This window comes from Ahaetulla prasina, chromosome 1, assembly GCF_028640845.1.
Source record: "Ahaetulla prasina isolate Xishuangbanna chromosome 1, ASM2864084v1, whole genome shotgun sequence".
Taxonomy (NCBI): domain Eukaryota; kingdom Metazoa; phylum Chordata; class Lepidosauria; order Squamata; family Colubridae; genus Ahaetulla; species Ahaetulla prasina.
Genome location: NC_080539.1, coordinates 336,257,150 through 336,282,727, shown reverse-complemented (window position 1 = coordinate 336,282,727; position 25,578 = coordinate 336,257,150). Strand labels below are relative to the sequence as shown.

Genomic DNA, 25,578 nt, shown 5'->3' with positions numbered 1-25,578 from the left:
AATACTTTATATATACCTTAACAGATGGTACTGGTTTTGTATAAGTATTTCAAATTTCAAATTCTGTTGTATTTCTTAGTGCTCCTGCCTCATACTTAACATCAGAATTTATCCTTACAATAATTAAAATAGGTAGTCCTTGATTTACAAGCATTTGTTCAGTAACTATTTGAATCTTCGACAACACTGAACTAACGGACTTATGATCCATGCCCAAAATTATGACTCTTGCAGGACTCCTGCAATCATGTGATAAAAATTCAGGAACTGCATCTCCTGCCTGTCCCCCATTAGTGCACTTTTGGCCCCTTCTGTCCCAGCTGACCTTCACTATCATCCTCTTGCTCCTGCTATTCATGAGGCATTCCCAGCCTGGATTGCAGGTGTATGGGGCTGCCTGCATTTGTGAAAAATAAAAATAAAAGCATAAAGCGCTTAAATGGACTGGAGAGTGCCAAAACACCCCTTTGTGCCATGCTTCTAAACCATATGTAGCTGGCTTTTCGCTGCACAGCAGAGTTTTTGTTTGTTTGTTTACATTTATATCCCGCCCTTCTCCGAAGACTCAGGGCAGCTTACAGTGTGTAAGGCAATAGTCTCATTCTATTTGTATATTTACAAAGTCAACTTATTGCCCCCCCAACAATCTGGGTCCTCATTTTACCTACCTTATAAAGGATGGAAGGCTGAGTCAACCTTGGACCTGGTGGGACTAGAACCTGCAGTAATTGCAGGCAGCTGTGTTTTAATAACAGGCTTCTTACAGCCTGAGCCACACAGCGAGTGCAAACCATCCAGCGGTTTTTTGCAAAGTTAAACCAATACTTGTTTTATTTTATTATAAAATGCAAATAATATATTAAACAATGCAGATGATAGCTGAGAATAATGGTATTTATGCAATAGAAACTAGAAATTGTTAACATGATACTAGAAAAATTATACTAGTGTTAAATATAATTTTTAAAAATGTTAATTAACTTAAGATTGCTTAAATTGTGCAATTAATGCCAAGTACAACATTTATGAACAGTTGCAAAATACATTGAATTGTTTTATAATGTGATTTCATTTCAAATTTAATTTCCAAAATTCTCTGGATAGTTCTGTATGTCTTTCCAATTTTGATATATATTTGATTATTACCTATCAAATGTAGATGGTTTATTGAATGGGTTATCTGACAGCCAGATTCTTCACACAAGATATTAATTTTTCCTTCTGTTAAATATCTTCTAATTATTTTTGTTTTATGGTCATTGATTTTATATCCAGAGGATTCTCAAAAGTTGTGAATTGTTTTCATCAACTGCTTTATTGCCCTTTGTAGTTCTGTAATAATTAATACTATTTTGGCTGTATAACATTTAAGCTTATTCCTCTCCACGGGTTTTAAGACTTGGCATTTGTTAATCATCTCAAACCTTTTCTGCAAATATTTCCAGAACTATAATGAATAGTTAGGAAGAAAGCTAATACAAATAGTCCTTGACTTACGATTATCATTGGGACAAGAATTTTGGTTGGTAAACAGTGTGGTTTTTAAGCAGGTCATCAATCACATTAAGTAAATGTAATAATCATTAAAATCCTCCATTAACTTGTTAGAAACCAATTTGGAAAGTCACAAATCACAATCATGTGACCGCAGGACCATGCAACCATCATAAATGCAAGTCAGTTGCCAAGAGCCCAATTTGAGATTATGTGACCATTTGGATGGTGTGAAATAATTTCATGAACCCTTTTCTCAGTGCTGTCGTAACTTCAAACCATTGTTAAGCAAATGGTCATATGTCAAGGTCTACTTCTATGCTTGTCTTGTACCTTTATCTATCTAAGATAAACTACTGCAAAACTAGCTACTGCAAGTTATCACAGACATTTTCTGTAGCCAGAAAATATAAAAGTTTTCTTCCTTTTTTATGAGCCCTGGTGGCACAATGATAAAAATCTAGTATTGGAGTCTAACTGGCCATAGCCAGTTCGATCCTGACAAACTCAGAGTTGACTCAATCTTCCAACCTTGGTTGGTAAAATTAGAACCCATTTTGTTGGGCAGTATGAGTGGTGTGGTGGCCTAGAGTTGGAGCTCTTGCCTCACAATTGGAAAGCTGAATTCAATCCTAGATAGTCGCAGATAATTCTCTCTCTGGGTGCAGAGAGAAAATATCTGCTGTGAGCTCTGCATAGGCGTCAAGGGACATCCGGCCAGTAAACGCTGTACTCCAGGAGTCTCAAACTGGCAGCCTGTGGGCTAGATACGTCACGCACAGGCCACCCCAGCTCTGCGAAGGAAAAATGACACAAAACGTCACGTAACAGTAATGTGATGTGGAGAGTTTGACACCCATGCGCTACTCCAGTTGTGCCAACTCTACCTCGTTGCAAGGGATTACAGAGTCATTAAAAGAAAGAAAATGGTTGGGGCCAATATCCTGACTTTGTAAACAGGCCAGAGTGTTCTGTAAAATACTATGGGTTATATAAAAATAATTGCTAAATGCTATTTTGTTGAAAACATTTACAAAAATTTGAGTCTGACATAGTCCTTCCTTTGTTCATTTGGCATGGAATGGCCCACATAAAGAAAATTGTACACGCAATCCAATCTCTTATTTTGTGTCTAGGCAAATAACAATTACATGACTAACTTGTGACCAAGAACATATCCTTTAGGGAGCCCAATAGATAAGACATGCAACTTATGTAATGCAACTTTTGTAAGTTTGCAAAAAAAGGAACTGGGTTGCTATCTAAAATGTTACATTTATTTGATATATATAATATTGTGAATTATTTGTGTGACTTTTATAGGCAGAAGAACTTTTTCTCTGGGTTCCCAGAAAATTGTTAATGACCGTAGAGTCAGCTAAAAATTCAATCCTGGGTAAGAAGAATTTTTGAAAATATTAACAAATAAATCTAAGGTGTATTTAAAGGATGTTTTCTATGGAACGATGCTGTAAGTTCTCAGGTAGAATTAATAGACAACCATCTGTTTAACAGTAATAATTAAATGTCTGTTTTTAAGTAATGATATAAAGAACTTGGAGAGAAATTATGAATAGTTATTTGTGTTACGATTTCTATTATAATAAAATTCCTAAATTTGATAAATGTTTGCCCAAGTCATATCACTACAATTTATTGTGTTCATCTCAGAAAAAAATGTAATCAATGAAATAAGGAAGATAATTCCACAAACCTAAATTGTGTCTGGATTTAAAGTTATGCTATGTTAGAAAATTTAGCAATAATTAAGAATCATACTGATACTTTTTATAAAAGTTACTTTTGTATTTTTTCATTGCAGTGCTTTACTCCTTAATATTTAATATGATATATATTTAAATTATTGTCTTGTGTATTTATCTCCTATGAGGAGATAAATTGATTCTGGTATAAAATAGATACTTGTTAAAAAAATTACCCTTAATTTTTGAGGGACTAAGATTTTCTTACAGGGTTTGTTCTTTTCTTTTTAAGGTCCTCTATATTCTCAAGATCGAATTCTCCAAGCTATGGGCAATATTACATTAGCTTTTCATCTTCTCTGTGAACGATACAACCCTAATTCCTTCTGGCTACCTTATATCCAGACCCTCCCAAATGAATATAATACTGCTCTTTACTTTGAGGAAGATGAAGTTCAATATCTTCAGTCAACTCAGGCCATACACGATATTTTTAGCCAGTATAAAAATACTGCCCGACAGTATGCCTATTTCTACAAAGTTGTACAGGTAAGAGGCTAAAACAACAAATTAAAATACAGAACATATGTTACAACAGTTAAAATTACAATTCTTATATAATTATCTAATGTAAATATTATGATATATCTTATATATCATACTTTTTATTCTATTTTGTATAAACGAGTTCCATATTTCATTATACTTTTTGGTGGCATGCAGCATGATGTGGTGAGGTTTAGAGAATTAAAGAAAAAATACTGTCCATTAGGAGAAAAGTTGTTTTGCATTGGCAAAAGGGGCAGTGAAGGGAAGATCTGAGACTTTCTGAGCTGTCATTGTTCAGCAGATAGGTGGTTATGATCTAAGTATTGTAGACAAAGAAAAGACTTTTTACCTAAAGTTTGTAGAAGAGTGGAAGACAAGTAAAGCTGTGTAGAGTAGCAGAACGATTGACAAGACTGTCCTTGTCTACCCTAACTGATCTGGAAGTTGGCAACAGCAGGAATAGCCCAAATATATCTAATTAACTGATTATTAAGAGAACTTTCTTATGCAAGGAAGGAAGGAATAATTGTAAATAAAAGCAAAATCTTATTAAAGGTAGAGGTAGCAATAGGTAGAGGAGAAAATGAAAGTAAGACCTTTTAAATTATTAGAAAAGATATTATGGATTTGTACAAAAGAGAGAAAAAGAACATTTAAAAAAAGGTTAAAAAAAGAATCAGAATCAAAAAAGTCAGAGAATCAAAATGTATAGTAAAAATGTATAGGATGCATTCGAATTGGAATGTTATGCTATGTAAGTGGTCGCAGATATGCTTAAGATGTAAATAAGATTTGCTTATTTGTAAAAACTCAATAAAAATAAAATTTTAAAAAATAAAACAAAGAACATTTTAAAAAGATAGCTTTATTAAAAGAGCAAGTTCAGTGCAATGTTTAAAGGCACTGGGCTAGAAGATGGGAAAGTGAGTTCTAGACCTGCCTTAGGCATAAAACTAGCTGGACCACTTTCTCTTACTCTCAGGGAAAAGGCAATGGCAAATCATTTTACAAAAATTGTTGTAAAATTAATTGCTTGGATTTATCCATATATGTCCACCAGGAATTAAGACTAACTCAAAGTGGGGGAGTCTTTAAAAAAACACAGGAAATATTTAGGAGGTGAATTTTTGAAAAATAAACTCACTATAATAATGCACATTTTAAACCTTACTTTGCAATCAAAACTGTTTTATGAATAAAAATACATCAAATGTGTAGATTGGCCAAGATCATGGGAGCTGGATGATGTAGATAAGTACATTGTACTTTATTATTCCATCATTTTATGTGTGGATGGGATAGATAAAGGGAACCATTGTTATGATTCTTTGTATTTGTGGCCTTTTTGTTAACTCCATGAGTAAAATATTACAGCTTAAGCCACTGAACCTCTTATATAATTAAGTATTTGTAGAGATGAAATTGAACCCTATATTCTTCTACTTAATACATCTATAGATTGAGTACATGCAAAGATTTTTGACAGGAGCATGTTTACAGGTGAGGTAGAGTAGTACAGGAGAGTATATTTTCATTGATAAATTGGTGTCATGGCATTATGGCTTTTTAATTCACAGTACAATTTTCTTCTAAATGCTTCTTCTTCTAGCCATTTGTTCCCTGTGCTATACTTAGCTTTTTCCAAAACCTTTGTGTACGTGTTCATAGTTACTAAGGCTTTATATTGCAAAGACAAGAAAATATTCTCAATGTTTAACATAGTGACAGAACACCTTATTAGATTTGATTTTGTGACACCTAAAAATCAACCAAAATCTTCTTAGATATCTGTTCAGTGTGCATTAAGCTTTTATTGAAAAGAATATTTCCTACATTGAAATGGGTATATCATATAGTAAAATCTTTCAACACTGTTGTTTAATGAAATAAAATCTCTGTTGAAATATATTCTAGTGCCTGCCTGCCTTTATTGAATTGTAAAGTCAATTTACAACTGTTTTGAACATTTTTAATATTTTAAAATGAAAGATTTGTACCTCGTGCTAGTATTATCATAAAAACATTTTGAAAATTAGGTTAGACAAAGTAGTCCCAGATTGCTTTTAAAGCTATATTCGTTTTTTCCATACAATATAAAAAATACTCTAACTTTAGTGAAGCATACAAACTAGTGTTTGCATTTCCTGCATCAGATGAGGAGGGCACATCTTTCTCCTTCTATCCTGGCCACTTTTTACAGAGGCAAGATTGAGACCGTTTTAACAAATTGCATCACTGGTTTGGTGGTAGCATGCTTCATATAGAAGGTCCATACAGAGATTGGCAAGGACAGCTGAAAAGATTACAGGAAACTCGCTTCCCGTTATTCAGGATACTGCTTACAAGTGCTATGTGTTTAGAGCTCGAAGCATTGTTAGAAACCCCCATACACCCACTTCATAGTCTGTTTCTTCCTTCTGGGAGGAGGTTTCAAAGTATCTACAGCAGGAATACTAGATTCTGTAACAGCTTTGTTCCATATATCATCCATCTTGTACACTTGCAGGATTCCTTTTTTTCACCATGTATATGTACACATTCAAACTAGATTGTGATGTTTCTTTGTGTCGTGTGTGTGTGTGTATGTGGGTAAATGCATAATGGCTATCTTTTGAGAGCTGAATGCAGCAAAATTTCATTTTAATGTATGCTGATTAGTGTACATTTAAAGTAACAATGTTATTCTTTTCTATTCTAAAATAACTTTTCTTATTTTAACATTTCTTTTTATGTGAAGTCAGTCTTTAGTTTATTTGCTTAATGTATCTAGTTGCTCTAAAATAGCAGTACTGGTGGCATTTTTTTAGTTGGGCAGTTTAAAACATGCCTGGACAAATTGTAAGATACTGTGATAGAACGATGAAGGCTGAAAGATTCAAGTTTCCTCCCTTTAGAACAGAAGGTGCTATATTAATGAGACGCCAATGTCATAGATAAGCTCCAGCATTTTAAAAAAGAAACCTGGCAACGCTTTTACCAGGCAATGCTTTTAATGTTGTTTTAAATGATGGTTTTTTTTAAAAGAAAGTATGTCTGCCATATGCTACCCTAGTGCAAAGTTAATAAAGTATGCCACCAAGTGACACGATATCCAGATTATATCTTATGTGTAATACTGACATTTAAAAGTAGACAAGTGTGATCATTAGCATGCCAGCATTCCAAAATGAAAGATGCATTTTGAAGGAACAATAGAGTGTCTGTATCTTTCGCAAGAACTTTTAAAAATGTGTGTTCTGTCTAAAATTGTTTCAATTTTGTTCTGTCTAAAATTGTTTCAAGTTGGTAGTAGTATCACAAGCTTTATGGTATAGTAACTTGAACTATTGTTATATTACTGTTGGGTGGATTCTTTATCATTATGACATAAAATTGACTTACCATGTTGAGTTGGATTAATATTATTCCCTCTAATGGATAACACAGTAGAGAATGTAGTAAAAGCTGAGAAAATAGCTGATTTTAAGAAGGATGTTTGTAGAAATACATATTTAAAAATAATTTAAAACACAAGCTGACATCATTCACATGGAATGTTAATTACTAAATAAAAATGAAAAACTGATTTATAGGTACATAGTGGGTGAGTAGCATGGCTTTCTAGAAGAGGATGTACAGTATAGTTAGCTAGAGCCCAAACCACTTTTGATGGCCAAAAGACTACAAATCAAAAAGTCTCTGCTTTGATTTTTGTCTTTGCTGTATATTTACTTGGATAGGCTCAGGTAAGTCATTCTCCTCCTGCCTTTCACTATGAGAGATAATAATGCTGACATGCTTATATAAGTGCTATTAGGAATATCAGTGGATAGTGTATATTTATTATTCACTATATAATGTTTCCTAGTATTTTAATAATAGTATTATACCTGACTGAAAGGTGAAATGTTTAAAAGGGTACCAAGGCATATACATCTTTATGATCTATGTATTTTTAAGAATCATGTAAACCAGATTTGCCCTGTGACGTTTCTGTAATATGTTGTTGTTGTTAGTCACAAAGTCATGTCCAATGCATCGCGACCCCATGGACAACGTTCCTCCAGGCCTTCCTGTCCTCTAGCATCCCCCGGAGTCCATTTAAGCTCACTGCTTCAGTGACTCCATCCAGCCACCTCATTCTTTATCATCCCCTTCTTCTTTTTCCCTCAATTGGTCCCAGCATTAGGCTCTTCTCCAGTGAATCCTTCCTTCTCATTAGGTGGCCAAAGTAGATGAATTTCATCTTCAGGATCTGGCCTTCTAAAGAGCAGTCAGTGTTGATCTCCTCTAGGACTGACCGGTTTGATCGCCTTGCAGTCCAAGGGACTTGCAGGAGTCTTCTCCAGCACCATAGTTCAAAGGCCTCAATTCTTTGGTGCTCATCCTTTCTTATGGTCCAACTTTCACAGCCATACATTGCAACTGGGAAAACCATAGCTGTATATTCTGTAATATAGTTGAATCTAATATCTAGTTCCTGTTGTCTAGCTATATATATCGCATCAGTCTGCTTGTTGGTTTACAAACAATACAAAAGTTTATAATCACATATTTGATTGTTAATCAATAATACAGTGTCTTGATGAAAGCAGTAGGAGTAAATTTTCAAAATGTTATTTCTAAGCACTTTTAGATTGCAATTATTTTGAGCGCAGTTGAAAACTGAGAGAATGCTGTTTCTTCTACATCTCTTGTACAAGTTTATATATTCAAAAATAGCCGTTGCTATTAGCAAAGGGCCAGAAACATAATCTAATTCCTAAAATAGACATAAGGCAATTGACAAAATAACTTAAGCTTGATTTTAAAAAAAAACAAACAGAAAAAAATAGGTATTAGGCTTTTTTAAAACTTAACTTCTGGGGAATTCTTCAGTTTATTTCAATTTGTATGTATTTATAATTCTTTCCCCATTTTTTTAATGCATATGTGTTGCTGCCATTACCCTTTTATGAGTACAAATTATATACGGCAAAGTGAACAGAACACACGTTTATTGCATAATGTTTAGTTTTTTGAACAGTGAAATATGATAAAATAAACACAAGAGGGAGCCATACAGTTCATAGACATGTACAGTGAAGATTCTTTGCTCTTTGAACACAAAAATTTTGGGTTGTGTCTGAAACGGAAACCCAGCAGTTCCTGTTTTAATTTTCTCTGCACATGGGCATATTTGTAGCTTTATGGAGGGAAAAACTCCTGCCGTATATTATCATTGTATGCACTTTAGTCTATCAAATCAGAGCTATAGCCTCCCAGCTGTGCCTATTTTCTGCCATATTGAAAAGAGAATGCAACAAAATATTGAAAAATAGAAGCTCTTTCATATTTTTAATAGCATATTTCCAGATATATTGTTTTTCTAATCCTAAGAATAACATCCTAGAAAATGACATGCTGTAGTAAATTAAAATACCAGTGTTTTTGAATTGCTGCAAAGGAGAAGAGGAGGAGGAGCAAGAATGTCAAAATGAAAAAAGCTAGAAGAACATTACATTCATCAATGTATAAATGATAAGAGAATGAAAACTTTTTCAAGTGTCAAATTGAAGAAAGGAATGAAAAGATAACAAAAGTTCAACAAAAGAAAGAAGAAAGGATAATTCATACTTGGTTTCAGTATGGACAGCTGCAAGCTAGATGGAAAGAGGACCAGAAAATTGGTATCATGCAAAACGAGGAAAATTTGGTAAAAGATTAGAGACCAAAGTCAATCGCATATTAAAAGGTTGTATAATGCATTGCTAGAAATAGATTCAGAAATGGAACTAGTTAAGGACTGTATGATAAAATGGGCACAAAATATACAGGAACCTATAATAATGGAAACTTGGGAGAAAATTTGGGTTAGAAATGTTAAATTTACACAAGGACAAAATTTAAGAGAAAATTTTTACAAAATGTTTTATAGATGGCATCTAGATCCTAAAAAATTAGCCTGTATGTATCCGAATTTGCAAGCTTAATAATAATAATAATAATAATAATAATAATAATAATAATAATAATAATAATAATAATAATTATTATTATTATTATTATTATTATTATTATTATTATTATTATTATTATTATTATTATTATTTAATTTTTATACCACCCTTCTCCCGAAGGCTCAGGGTGGTTAACAGCCAGATAAAAATACAATTCAATACACAATAAAACCCATTTAAAAAACTTATTCAACCTTGGCCAAATTAAAACTATAAAAGACATGATATAAAACCCCCATTTAAAATCCAATTTAAAACCCATATTATGCCAGTCCTGCTCGGAAGAATAGATAACTCTTCAGCTTGCGGTGAAAGGCCCGGAGGTCAGGAAGTTGACGGAGTCCGGGAGGGAGCTCATTCCAGAGGGTAGGAGAGAGAGAAGGCTCTCCCCCTGGCATTGTTTGGCTGACGGCACCCTGAGGAGACCCTCTCTATGGGAGCGCACTGGAGGGTGGGAGGCATATGGTAGGCGGTCCTGTAGGCGGTCCCGTAGATATCCGGGTCCTATGATGATGCTACTTATTATCATATATGGTGGACTTGTAAAAAAATCAAACCATTTTGAATAAGAATTTGGTGGGTTATGCAAAATATTTTGAAAAAGAAGATAAAGTTTACTCCACAATTGTTTTTAATGGGTATAATTTCGGATTGTACAATAATAGAGAGTAAATTGATTTTAAATTTAATATCAGCAGCCAGACTATTGGTAGCGCAATATTGGAAGAAGGAACATTTGCCTACGATTAAAGAATGGATATTAAAAGTTGCAAATTTAGCAGAGATGGCAAAAATTTCGGCATATTTGAAAGACTGTTCACAAGAAAGATACATAGTGGAATGGAAAAGATGGATTGACTATATTCAAAATAAATACCAGACCAAGAAATATCAAATAGCTTTTGAATGAACAGACTGCAAGAATTATATTTATATTTCTCTGTATGTAAAAGGAGAGTTAACGTCCTAGGGGAGGATGAGAGTTTATGGATAGTTAGCATAAGTTAGCTTATGATTGTTAGATGTTTGTTATACCCTGTATTTTCTCTGGTAAGTTGGGGGAGGGGCGGGTTGGGAAAAGGGGGAAGGGAGAAGGGAGTTTGGGGAGGGGAGGGGAAGGAGGGGAGATATTTGTTAAAATTTTGTAAAACTTTTTTAATTAAAAAAAAAGTTCAACAAAAGAGCAAACATGGGAAAAGGGGGAACTAAATATGATACCTAAATTATAAATCTTTGATATAAAAATACAGTAATATAGAATGATGGAACACTGGATTGGGAGAGTAGAATAGAATAGATAGTCCATGGCTTATGAACCTTTGTTTAGTGACCAATTGAAGTTAAGACAATACTGAAAATGTTGCTTATGGCTTACTGACTATTGCAGTATCCATGTGGTCATGTGATCAGGATTCAGATGCTGGGAAACCTGCATGTATTAATGTTGGTTGCAGTATCCTGATATCAGACACAAATAATTAGGAACTGAAGTTGAGTTCAAAGCACTAAAGGTTTTTTATATGCTATCTATATACAAGACTCTGTTTTACTAATGGTCAAGCCAAATTCGTGCTAGATAAGGGTCAGCAGAGTTCACAGTGTGTGTGTGTGTGTGTGTGTGTGTGTGTGTGGTCTTGGGTCTTTTGTAATGCAATGACTCCAAACTGATGATACATTTGACCCCGCCCTTGGGCTCAGCCTGTTCATCTATCTCTGGGTCATGTGGTTTCTATTTGCAACCTTTCCAGCAGACCTCTGATAAGCAAAATCAATGGATGAAGCTGGATTTGCTTAATTACTTCAGCAAAAGATATTGCATAAATCAGTGTGACTTCCTTAATGATTGTCTTCTTATAGCAACAGAAATTCTAATCATAGTTATGGTTGTAATTAGAGAACTATGCTGCCTCTGATCTGTGGAAAACCTCCATGGAACCGGTCTCTGGTGCCCAAAAGGTTGGGGGCCCTGTTCTAGAGAGTAGAATTAAAACTGAAAGTAGAAATTTAGAAGAGAAATTTGTGTAAATATCGATAAAACGTCCTCATGGTTACAGCTATTTAGTGATGAAAACAAACAACTTAAGAAAGTGGTTGACTTTTCTTTCGTTAAGTAGCAGAAGCATAGATCAGAAAACATTGGGGCACTCACCCAGTAGATATCAGGTTGGTGCCATCCTTGAATACATTCCACATTAAAGACAGAGCTGTCCTAGAAAGTGCCTTAAATAGTTTAGGACCTTCTTTTGTTTTATTTTACTGTTAGGAAGTTTTATTTTACACTTTTAAGCTTTCCATAGATTTTTAAAATTTACTGTTTACTATGATAGTGGCAGGAGTAAATTGACAGTTATAGGGAACAGATGTAGTCAATCATTGGCATACTCACAGAGAATCTTGGGGACCTTGGAAGTTTAAGCACAACGTTAAAGGAAAAGTTAAATGAGTGAATTCAGCTGAAATCTCTGGTTTTCTGATTGTGCTCCTTCAATTGTGGATAAAATGCCAGGGGATCCCACATTTATTTGACAGTGAATTTTCTCCATGCCAAAAACTTTAAATCTATTTTGTTAAGCCTTTTATTGGATTTTGTATTTCATGGTGCATTCCCAACCTCATCTGTTAAGTCCCTTTTCTGTATGAGTAGTAAGTTCATTGGTTGAATAAGAATTTTCCATTTTGAAAATTATAAAACTTGTCATTTGGGAAGCCATTATTTTCTGTATTTTGGACCCTGCTTGCCAACATAACTACTTTTAATTTATTTTTGATGCTCTTAATGACTTACAATTCCATTAAAATCATCTCCCTGAATACTTTGACTGAAAACTCTATGCTTCAAAGCTATATATGCCAATATTAGATGAAATTGTTTTTGCACATTTTTAAGCCACACTGGGGAGAAATATTATGTTGACTACAAAACACTAAGGTCTATTGAGACTCTTCTTTAAAAGATGAGGTTTTTAACCCCTCCCCTGGCCACAGAGAGTTTCAATGAGCTTTTATTTTGGCAACTAAAACAGAATAACAGTATATATTTCTCAGATTAGGTTGCTTTCCAGAAAGCAACTCTGTCCACTGAGATGTAATCTGTAGTTCAACATTCCGTGCCTCAATAGTTAATCATATACAGATATACAGAGTGTATTGTTTGGATTTAATGTTTTTCTCCTTGATGCAACAGCAATTATGAATGTTCAATAAAAAATAAAGCACAATAGAAACCTGATAAATCTGGAGTGAAATAATAAAAGAAGATGCATATTTTGAGCACTATTAAACTGCTTAAGGGACTTACGTTGTTTAGAAATTAGTAATTTAACTAAATTAGAAATGAGTTGTCTTCTACACTTTCGGCCTAAACAATCTGACTTGGTGCGGCACATGCCTGTCATGATAAAAAATAACTACAAGTTCCACTCTATTTCACTCTCCTTAACTGGAGCACTGTTGCTGTTTTCTCTTAACGGTGGTAACCTTAAACAGCTTAAAAGTTCTAGCCTACCCATGACAATTCACACATGGCTGTCATGCCAAAAAGCATGTAAATTATTGAGCAATGTTCTATAATAATGTCACTTGCTTTTAAAATATGCTTGAGTGAGGAGTTTACTAAGCATGCTAATAGAAAAACCAGAGGAATGAACCAAAGTAGTGATCTTGATGATGTCTAGAATTTCCTGTCCAGTTGGAAAATTGAGAATGATTGAAGTAAACTGCAGATCTTTTGAAGAGGCATAAAGTAATTACCTTGATGTCGATTGGACGATAAACTCTCACAAGTATAGCCCTATCAGGAAATTTCCTAACATTTTGCTGAAACATTGCCTCTCAAAAAATGGACAAATATAAAACCAAATCATTGGTTTTACATCAACCAAGAAGTAAGAAACAGGAACATTGTTTGGCACATGTGCCATTTCTGCTCTACAAGCTTGCTTTGATTGCCAGTATTTTCCCAGATTCACTTCAAGGTGCTGGTAGTTACATTTAAAGTGTTTCATGCTTGGATTTAGGCTACTTGAGGGATGTCTCTCTGGTTGTCTGTTCTGCTCTGTTGTTTCCTGTGGGTGAGGTATATTCCTGGCCCCATCTGTTAACAAGTGTCAGCCGGTTTTTGTATTGTGGCACTAGAAATTAATTAAATCAAAATAAGACAACTAATAGAAATGCCAGTATAAATGCAAGAATTTATGGTTAAGATGGAGGAAATGTGCCATAATTGGAGTGTTCCATCTAATAAAATATTTTTCTTTGTTGACATATAAGTGTTTAAAGTACTTGGACAACTATTTATATTGATATATTGACCATCAATTGTGTTGTAAATGTCGTACCTTGATGAACGTATCTTTTCTTTTATGTACACTGAGAGCATATGCACCAAGACAAATTCCTTGTGTGTCCAATCACACTTGGCCAATAAAATTCTATTCTATAATAGTTGTCTTTGAGCATGTGAAGGACTATTATATAGAAGCATATATAAGGGCCGGAATAGCTCAGGCTGTTAGAGCCTGTTATTAGAACACAGTAGCCTGCAATTACTGCAGGTTCAAGCCCGGCCCAAGGTTGACTCAGCCTTCCATCCTTTATAAGGTAGGTAAAATGAGGACCCAGATTGTTGGGGGGGCAATAAGTTGACTTTGTAAAAATATACAAATAGAATGAGACTATTGCCTTATACACTGTAAGCCGCCCTGAGTCTTCGGAGAAGGGCGGGATATAAATGTAAACACACACACACACAAAAAAAAAGCAGAATTATTCAGAGTTTTCCAAAATACAATCAGATTTTCATTGGAAAATGAAGAAGAATTGTCTAATGGTAAGAGCTATTCAACAGATTGTCTCAGGACTTGGTGGATTTTTCTTTGTAAAAAATAAATAGCAGGCTAGATGGTTTTCTTTTGGAGCATTATAATAATGGATTCTTACATTGAGCAGAGAATTTGATTTCCCAAGTCCCTTCAAAATATTTCAAAATATTAATATAAATATATTAAAATATATTCTATGATTTTGCCTTGCTGTTAGTGTGTATGTGTGTGTCTGTGTGTGATACAGATACACAACATGCACACTGTTGTGGTTGTGGTAGGTGCTAGGATCAAATTGCCATTAATAACAGAAAAGTTGGACTTTGCTCTTTAATTATAATCTGAATATGGTGTTAAGCATATAGGAGAGTCAATTTTCCAGGCAACTAACAAAAACGGAATATTCATTTTGAAATCATTACTTTTGAGAACACTGTCATATATATACAAATTGAGAAAAAGCTTTTTTGAACTTTGTGTGGATTTCTGAATAAATGCATATGTACTGCATATCCGAGAATCTTGGTTCATCATTTTTATTATCCTATGAGTTTTAAATAGCTTGTTTCCAAAACAGTTTTATTTATAAATAGCCATTTAAATAGTTTTATTGCTACCCTGCAACATTGTAGCATGCCCTTATTAGCTAAACAATTGCCATAATCTTACTGGCACTTTTTAAAAATGCAGCATAATTTTATCATGTATTTAGAGTTATCTGAAATGAAGTGGGCATATTATTTCTTAAACTAAGACTATACAAACTTAATCTGAGTTTTGCCATTTACCAACAAGTTGCTTCATTTGAATAAGTGTCTATCTCCTTTTGATCAACCTGAAAAATTTGCATGCTATGCAGCAGCCATATTCTATACTTTATTAAATATCTGTCAATTATAAATATCAAGGTTTTACATTAATGTCAAGATAGTACATCAAAAATTCATGGAATATGTGACTTTTTCCAAGGGTATTTAATACTTAATGCATTTGTGTCATTTTTCTTTCTAGATATATTGACAGGTTTTATTAAGAGTTTGTTAGGGAGATTTCATTTTTACAGAGGGACTGTGAAGTGAAACTGCATGCTAAATCAATTTTTTTAATCGGAGTATTTTTCTCTTGATCATTTCAGATAAGATATGCTAACATATGTTAAAATACTGCATTTTCAAAAATACAAAATAAATTTGCTGTGAAACAGTAAAATTTTGTATTAAGAGTATTTCCTGTGATGTATTAGGAGGGAGAAAGATTGCTAGAAATGTGCATGTACCTCTCTGGAGATTTTCAGAAAAAATGCAGGAGGCTTTAAAAATTATTGTATTAACCTATGAAACTTTATTTCCTCTGTATTTAACATGCTGTATACTATTTAATAATTAAACATCAGTTGCCTTAAAATGTAATATTGGATATTTACACTTTGCTAGTACCGTTTTGGATTTGGTAAGTGAACAAATATAAGCGTTATAAATCATAGTTTATATTTCTCACTTATTTTCTGGAATTGAAATAAACTTATTGAGACACATCTTTGGCCAAAAAGTAATTTCAAATTATATTCAAAATAGGGTTTGCATTTTGATCTGGATGACCACACTTGTTGTCCATTTATAATAGAACCAAGTACCGTGTTTCCCCAAAAATACAACCTACTCCAAAAGTAAGTCCTAGCTTGATTTTTACATGTGTGCCCAATATAAGCCCTACCCAAAATAAGATAAGATAATAATCAAGACCCCGCCCACTCCAGGATACACAGATAAAAATTAAGCTAGGGAGGAAATGGGGTGGTGGTGGTGGAGCTGCCTACTACTTACCTTCGGACAGTTGCAGCCAGGCCTTGCACACCCCAACACCTGCCCTGCCGGCCCAGTTCTTCTGCAGCTGGCAAGGCTGGCAAGGCTTTCCTCAAAGCCTCTGCAGCCAATAACAGAGCTCTGGATTGATCCAGAGCTCTGTTATCGGCTACAGAGGCCTTCAGGAAAGCCTTGCCAGCCACAGAAGAAGTTCCTGAAGGCCTCTGATAGCGAAAAGAAAACGGGTTGATTTGCGCAAGTGAGGTGAGCCAGTGGATGACATCCCCCGAAAATAAGACCTGGTACCTTTTTTTTGGTGTCAAAAAAAAATTAAGACAGCGTCTTATTTTTGGGGAAACATGGGTATTAAATATTCAATCTTCTGATATTAATTGCTGGATTTCATTATTTCTAGGAATGAAGATGATTAATTTGCCTCATCCTCCTGGCAAACTACAAAAGAAATAAAAACTAGAAAAGAAATAAAAAGAACTATATAAATTTATATAGTTTATATAAATTATAGTTAAATTTATTTATATAAATAAACCTGACTGGGTGGCTCAGTGGCTAAGACACTGAGCTTGTCAGTCAGAAAGGTGGCAGTTTGGCGGTTTGAATCCCTAGTACAGGTCTCCTGCCTAAACAGGGGGGTTGGACTAGATGATCTCCAAGATCACTTCCAACTCTGTTACTAAACTATATACATCTAAAAAGAACTATATAAGAAAATTCTTGGTGAAATCTACAGATCATAGAGTTCATATCTACAAATATGTCTTGACTGGACAGCATCCTACAATTGTTCAAGGACAGTTACATCATTGGTAGCTAACTATAGCATACACCTCTGACCCAGTAAAATATTGGGCACCCAGTAAAATATTGGGTGCTGTATTGTCCCATTCACTATTCTTCATGTTCGGCACTCCCCCTAACCATACTACTGGTTGAGAAGACCAATTGCACACTATTCCAGTACTCTGCTTAGGATAGTAACTTGGGACAGATATATTTTGAACACCAGGCACAACTTGTCCTAATTTTTTCTTTCTTGGATTTTGAATAACTCCAAAGGTTATACTGGTTCTATATGAGTTTTGGGAACTTTTTGTTCTGTGGATGGTGTTTTAACTTAAAAATCTATTCCCTTTTTAATATCTTATAGTTTGAGGTGAGATGGGATATTATCAACAGGAAAGAAAATTCTGAGCAAATGTGGAGCCCTTGATGCTCTCTGAGTTTGGTAGTTGGATAATGAAACATCTGCCAGCAAACAACCAAATTCAGATAGCACCAAGGATTCCATAGTTCAACTAGATATAGAGCTAGATACATGCTCTTACATTGGAATACTAGGCAAATGTAATTTGAACTTTGATACCTTGATTACATTTATCAAGGTCACTGTGTGCATATTTCAGTGCCTGATTCCCAGTGATATATATCTTGGATTCAGAATACCTTAAGAAAAGGGCACTTGAACAAAAAGAGTTTTATTTTCATTTCTATACCTTAATGGAGGTTTTGTTCCATGTATTCTGTGCAGTTCTCAAACATCTGCTAGATTACAGTGTTATTGCCTATTTTCCAAAAATATAATTTGCTGTTTGTAAATTTGGTCTAGTCTATTGCAAACAACCTGGGAAGAATAGCCTTCCAGATGGTTTGAACTAAATCCCTTAGTTGATCAGAAGTAAAATGCTGCTCTGCTTGGTTTATATGAAGATTTTTACCTATAAAGGTAAAGGTTCCCCTCGCACATACGTGCTAGTCGTTGCCGACTTTAGGGGGCGGTGCTCATCTCTGTTTCAAAGCCGAAGAGCCAGTGCTGTCCGAAGACGTCTCCGTGGTCATGTAGCCGGTATGACTCAACGCCAAAGGCGCACAGAACGCTGTTACCTTCCCACCAAAGGTGGTCCCTATTTTTTCTACTTGCATTTTTATGTGCTTTCGAAACTGCTAGGTTGACAGAGGCTGGGACAAGTAACGGGAGCTCACCCCGTTACACGGCAGCACTAGGGATTCGAACCGCTGAGCTGCCGACCTTTCGATCGACAAGCTTAGCGTCCTAGCCCCTGAGCCACCGTGTCTGTTTTTTACCTATAGTTTTTTACCTTACGTATAGTGAGATAATTAAATATAAGTAATATTTAAATGTCTTTTCTTCATTTTCTATAACTTGTTATGGCTTTTTTATTTAGAAAGGAATTTTATAAATATTCTATTAATATAGAGATGCATGTGCTATTCTTTTAAAGGTCAATGCTTTTATATTCCATATAGTAAAATTATCTGATTAATTAATTAGTTGCTGAAAATTTTCCTAGAAAAAAATTGTCCTTTTGCATTTTTAAGACAAAAGTTTTTGATCCTGCTTTATACTCATCCTGTCAGTAGATGGAGACAGAGCCATGTTAGTCATCTGTCGTTCAGAGATAAATCCTGATATAATTGTTTATAGGAAGACTTTTCAGTTGAAAGTTACAAAAAGTAAATGTAATTGTGTACTGTTGTAAACACATTTTATCACGTGTAGTTCATTAAAAAGCTCAAATTGTCAATTTTAAAATAAATGTTTGCTATTTTTAAAAGGTTATTGCTATATCTTGTTTCCATGTTTGTGAATTTTTTTTTCAATAAAACATCTGCTTTTAAAAAGGTTTTTAAATAGCATCTTAAGATTTTTCCTGTCATTATGATTTTAACTAAGTTCTGATTATACTTGTGTGTATTATTTATTTATTTATTTATTTATTTATTTATTTATTTATTATTCGTATTTTTATACCGCCTTTCTCCGAAGACTCAGGACGGTGTATGCTATTACCTGATTTTTATTGGTACATGATGTGTTTATTCATTAAATTTATATCCCTCATTCAGGAGTTCAAGGCAGCATACATAATAATCCATTCTCCCTCTACTTCTATATAGTGATAATAGCAATAATGTCAACTTCATGGTCATCTTTTATTTTAGAAATGTCTTATAGTATCTTGGAAGTTTCATTCTAAACAATGGCATATACGTCTTATTAAATAAAATAAGGTTTTGTCGTTAACTAGCTACTTATTAACAGAAGCAAACTGAACATATGATTTTATCAAAAATTGATCCTCAAAATCTGGCTTTCCTTGTATTTATTGTATCTTTTTTGCACCTCATCCTATGTTTCATTTTGATTCCGTCCCCCGTCTCCTCCCCATGATTGATGAGAGCATTCTCATTTACTTGAAGATAGCTCTAATAAAATTATACAGAGCTTGTTTGGTTGGTTTTGTGCCTCAACTTCTGATAACTGTCTGAACAAGTTCCCTAAGTTTTCTTGGCATGATTTTTGGAAGTAGCTTGCCATTTCCTTCTTCCAAGGGCTGAGAGACAGTGACTGGCTCAAGATTATATTGCTGTTTAGAAGGAATAGAACTTACAGCATCCTGATTTCTAGCCTTGATGCCTTTAACCACCGCACCTGATTTTAGCAGTAATTATTTCTTAAAATAACCAACAACTGAATAAATTTGCAATGAAATTTTCTATGTAAAATGAATACTGATTTGAAAATTAGTTCAGAGACAAGATTTTCAGAGCTAGTCCATCCACAAAGCTAATTTTAAGGGGTTAGAGAGAATGGACACCTGGGATATAACACCCAATTGGCAGCCTTTTGTAATATATAATTTGCCTAAAATTGTGCACTAAGCACAAGCTTTTGTTTTCTAATTGATTTACGGTTTGAGCCACTTTTACCTCATCCCCTACTGTCCTGCACACAGTGCCAGCAAGTACATTACTGTGAGAGATGATAAATTACCATGCACTTGTGATGCTAATGCATCAAGACTATAAAAAAGAAGCTGTGTTGAGCCTCTTGCTTTAAAAATGTTGCAAAGATAGGTCCATGCAAGTCTCATTTCCACTGGTAGAAATAACTATTCATTTGTTAATTTCTGAATCCTTCTTATTCAATTGTTATTGAAATATTAAAATGTTCTTTTTAATGGGTCTTAATAATTCAAGAGGGGGGATATTTTTAAGTATTTGGTAAAATTCTATGATTTTTAATGTTATATATTTAAACATAATATGATACGAAGAACTTTTCAGTCAGTTGGTTAAAATCCTTATTTTCTCATCATAATTAAGATTATTTTCTGGTCCTATTGATCTGGTATATAGTATGACCAATACCTTAAGGGGAAAAAAATGTAATTGCCTCAATAGTTTTGTTTGATAATAGATGTAGCACTGTCCTTCACCTACCCATCTGACTATTATCAGTTTCAGTGTTTTTCAGGTCTTTGGTCTCTAAAAGATATCCATTCTCTGAATTATTATTATTATTTAAAAAAAATAGGATACAGAACAATTAAAAGTAGTTTAAAGTACATTTACATTACTTTTAAAAATTAAAACCCTGAGAGCAGAAAACTTTTCATCAGTGGTTTGGAGATAGGAGTCTACCTTAAATTCTTGTGTGCCATTGTCTGTGAGTTTGAGTCTTTGAAATATGAAGAAACAGATTTATGGCGGCTGCTGGGCACAACAAATTAAGTTGACAGTGATGTATGAGAGCATAATAGCATGATGATCCCTCTGTAGCGGCTGGACGCCTCCTGCTTCATTTGGCTCTTGTTAGGATCTGTTAGGCAGCTAAATAATGAAATTCTGCTGACTGATTTTTATGGGGGGGTTTGTTTTGCCTTTTTCCCCTGTTCACCTCTCCTCTGAATCTTTTATTTCTCAGACCCATCCTAATGCCAGCAAACTGCCATTAAAGGATTCTTTCACTTATGATGATTACAGGTTTGTTTCCCTTTTTATTTAAAAACTAACTTGTTAAGTTTTCAGATTTCTTCCCTACCCTCAATAATCAAGTTATTAATCATGAATCCCTGGTCCCATTATAATACTTAGCATTAAAGATCACAGAATATAATTATTGCAGCCATCTGTATTTAATCTTCAAAGTTTGTTAGCTAACCAATTAGCATTAATTTATGGTTTCTTCTAAAATACATTGTTATGTTCCTTTCTAAAACTTCTCTTAAATCATTTTTGTTTCAGTTGCTGTTTAATGTTCTGAAAAATGGTTAAAATAAGTGAGACTTCTTTGAAAGATACTGTGACATAATTGATAACACTATAAGTAAAGTTAATTCACAGAAGTCTTTTCTACACCTTTCATATCCTAAAAATAATTCCTAATTTTCTAGTTCCTTCTTAGTAATTTTATAACACACTGAAGTACCTGTTTTATGTACTGTTGTTTGTTTTTAACTGCTGCTTGTTTTTCTAGATTTTCAAAAGATAGGATTCTGCAGTTGTTTGACTTTAATAAACCCATAATGGCATTTAATATATAAAATATCTAAATTGTTTAAAATGTATTAAAACAAAAAGTTACCGCCACTAACTTCTTTTTGGCTTGTTAGGTGGGCAGTTTCCTCAGTCATGGCTCGACAAAACCAGATTCCTGCTGAGGATGGCTCTAGGGTTACATTAGCTCTGATACCTTTATGGGACATGTGTAATCACACCAATGGACTGGTAAGGATGGTTTCATATGAGAGGGAATAAATGCAATTTCTTTATTCAGCATCTTTTTTGGGATAGATATTTTATTTCATACCAATCAAATTAAACACAAACATATTTTAATGTATGGCTTGATTTGGAGATCTTTGAAATATGAATGCATTCCCATGAAAGTTTATTATTAAAAATAAATATTAAATACATTTGAGAGATGTCTATTACTGAGAACTGTCTTACGTATGTTGTACAGTGAAGGAACTAGTAGTGATGACTTTAAAACAATTAAAAATAACTTCACGTTGCTTTTGTTCTATGGTTGTTAGAAATTAGTTCATTTGGTTGAAACTAGCTTTAAAAGGCCTGAAAGTGAAACCTTTCAAAATATGGAGGACTAAGGAATGTCTTATCTTTGTTTACTATAGAAACTTAAAAGAAAACTTGAAATTCTTTTGAAACTTTTTTCTTGCTTTTTTTTTCTATGTTCTTTTTTGCATTTATTATTCCAGTATAGTTGTCCTATATATCTCCATTTTTACATTTCCCTTTCCTATACTTTTACCCATTTCCATGTTAGCCTAGTAATATTTTATCTCAACACATTTCTATGCCTTTTGTCTCTTAATGTATATTTAATGCCAGTTTAAAAGTTTCCTTCTCTATATAACTTTTCCATTTTGATCCTGTTATGCAATTTTCTTATATTCTATTTAAATGGGATATGAGACACACACACCCCCGCATTGTTTCCTTTTTTTTATTTGCTTCAAAGCAACAGGAGGGAAGCTGACTTTCTTTGGGCCAGGTTACAGAGGGAGGCTTGTTAGCTTTCCTCTTGTTCTAGTTAAAATAGCAGCAAGAAATAAAGAACTGATTATCCGTGAATCTACTGTAGTTCTCCTATGTTGCCTCTTTGATAAAAGCTCAAGGGTCTGTCTCTTTTTTATCTTAAGTGGTAATTACAGGTGCTGTAGGAATAAATAATAATTTTGCTTAAGATAAATGGAAAATGTGATATTAAAAAGTCATAGAATATGCTAAATGATTATTTTTGTTGAAGAACTGTAATACTGTAACTCATGTAGAATTCCGCAGTAAAAAATACTGTTTGTTTTGATACATAAAGTTCTTCTGCTGCAAATGAATGTTTCATTTTATCTACCAGAAGAATTCCATATGTTATCAGCAGTAGCTGTGTAGACAAGATAGGGTTCAACTGTGTTTTTTATATTTTGAGATGCCCATTAACATATCAAGCTATTACTTCTGTACAAAAATATTCTATCCTAACTATGCAGATTGTTTGCAATGTAACTATTGTTTAACCTGTACCAGATCTCAAGTAAAAGATTTAAAATATCTTGAAATAATGGAGAAGTCAACTAGTTTTACTGCATGAAATAATAAACTATACGAAACAAAATTTCAGAAACATGCCTTTTCCATGACTGCCTCTATCTTGTGGTATACCCTTTCACTGAAAATTTAACAGATTCTCACCTGACTAGTCTTTCGGAAGGCCATGAAGACCTGGATTTTTATGAGGTGCTGGGATAGGATTGTATAGATATAAAGTATGCTGAGCCTGCTGTGGGGCATCCCAAGGGGATGATTGCAGTGGACGTTTTTTAAATGCTTCAGGTTTTTACTCTTTTATGATTGTTTTATTTGCTGGCTTTATTCTTATTGTGAACAGCCCAAAGTTTCTTAAGATGGGCAGCCATATGAATAAAATAAATAAATAAATAAGCAAGCTCAGAATGGATGGTCAATTCTTCATCTGAGATTTGTCTGATTAATGGTCCCACTAGATAGCAAAATTCATGGAGGGGACCTGTAGAGTGCCCATCTTAATCATTCTAGTGGGATGGATAAATATTCTTATTTCCACAAATAACCAGGTCCTGTGTCATGTAGAGCTTCAAAGGTAATAACCAATAACCATCAACCACCAACTTGAATTACAACCATGAGAAAACTGGAAATCAGTGCAGCTCACACAATAAAGGTATAACATGGGTAAACCTATGGGCACTCAGTCCTGTGTGTGCCATTGCATTCTGGACCAGTTGTAACTTCCAAGCGATCCTCAAGAGTAGCCCCATGCAAAGCAAATTGTAATAATTAACATGTTAGTAACCACGAGCATAGCTTGCTGGTCCAAGAAAGGATGCAGTTGGTGCACAGGATGAATTTGTGCAAAGGCCCTTCTAGCTATGGTTGCCACCTACTCATCAAGCAGGAGCCATGAATTCAAGAGGACCCATATTGTGTATCAGTTAAGTCCATCCAGCATCAAAAATGACGTGACCAAACCCCGGGGGGGGGGGTGAGAGTCAAACCCACTCCACCTTGCCAGGGTTGAGCTGAAGTTGGTTCATCCCCATTCAGACACTTAGAGCCTCCAGGCACTCAGAAAGCACTACAACTGTATCATCTGTCTAGCCCAGTGTAGAGAGATATAAGTGGGAATTATCAGAATATCCTGTTCCATTGGATGATCTCACAAAACAATTTTTATAGATATTAAAGAGGAGAGAGGAGAGCCCTGAGCCCTGAAATATTCCACGCTTGCAATGATCTAGGTTCAACCTCTCCTCACCCACTCCCTTCAATTGAAACTACTGAAAAACAGTAGTTTGGAGCTCCCGCTGCCAACCCCTGGAGCCAGTCCAGAAGGACACCATGGTCAATGAAATTGAAAGTTGCTAAGAGATCCAGAAAAGGCAGGACAGTTTCAACACCCTATCCCAGGCCCTCCAAATGACCAATGCTGTTTCAGTGCAATACCCCAGCCTGAACTCAACTGAAAGGGTCCAAATAATTCATTTCATCCAGGGCCCCCTGAAGCTGCATGCCAACCACCCTCTCAATAACCTTTCCCAAAAAAAGAAAAGGTTGGATGAAAGTTAACTAATATGGCTGGATCCAATAATTATTTTTCTACTGCTTATTCCATCAACAGCTCAGAAAATTACACAGTCCACTGCATTTGGGCAGCCAATAAATTTAAATAAATAATTAAAAGAGCAAAACTACATTTAAAGAAACATTATCAAAATATATTTAAACTTGTATTAAATAGTTTTTAACTTTTAAACTTTATTTACCATTTTAAACACCTTGAATTGGATTCAGACAGCAACTGGCAACTGAAGAAATTCTTTCAACATGATAGTTATGTGGGACATTTAAAAGGTACCACTTACCTCCTGTGTTGCCACATTCAGATGAGTTGCAGTTTGTGGAACATCTTCAGTGACTGCCTCACAAAAAGCACATTATAGTAATTACAATAATTTAATTTTGGCTTGCCAGTACATGTCACTAAAGTATCTCTCTGGGTAGAGGAAGTAAAACTGATAGAAGCCTCCATTGCCACTTACGTTACCTACTCCCTAAAAGAGAGTAGTACACTTGCAACAAGAACAATAATCTAGTTTTAATCCTGAAGTCCAGCCCCAGACAACTCTGTTTTGTTCACATTGAGTTTGCTTGTCTGTCACAAGCAATCTATTACAAGCTGGAGATATTTAGAGACCCTGGAAATATCCTACTGTGAAATCATAAGAAACAAATATAACCAAATATAAAAAATGCAATGACAGCTAGTTCTAAACCTACAAATGATCCTTCCTAGAAGTTCCTTATAAACACAGGTGACAAGTTAGAACGTATAAAGAACCCAGAAAATAAA

The 25,578-nt window shown here is 34.4% G+C and overlaps 1 protein-coding gene across 2 annotated transcripts in view; it reads left to right on the top strand.

Annotated features, from left to right (window-relative positions):
- Positions 1–25,578, top strand: part of SETD3 (SET domain containing 3, actin N3(tau)-histidine methyltransferase) — a 58,423-nt gene that overhangs the window by 19,105 nt on the left and 13,740 nt on the right. For both annotated transcript variants that reach the window (XM_058162665.1, XM_058162666.1), the window contains exons 5-8: positions 2,818–2,890; positions 3,490–3,746; positions 21,094–21,152; positions 21,782–21,896. In XM_058162665.1, coding sequence (XP_058018648.1) covers positions 2,818–2,890; positions 3,490–3,746; positions 21,094–21,152; positions 21,782–21,896 — 504 coding nt within the window. The remainder of the gene's footprint in view (positions 1–2,817; positions 2,891–3,489; positions 3,747–21,093; positions 21,153–21,781; positions 21,897–25,578) is intronic.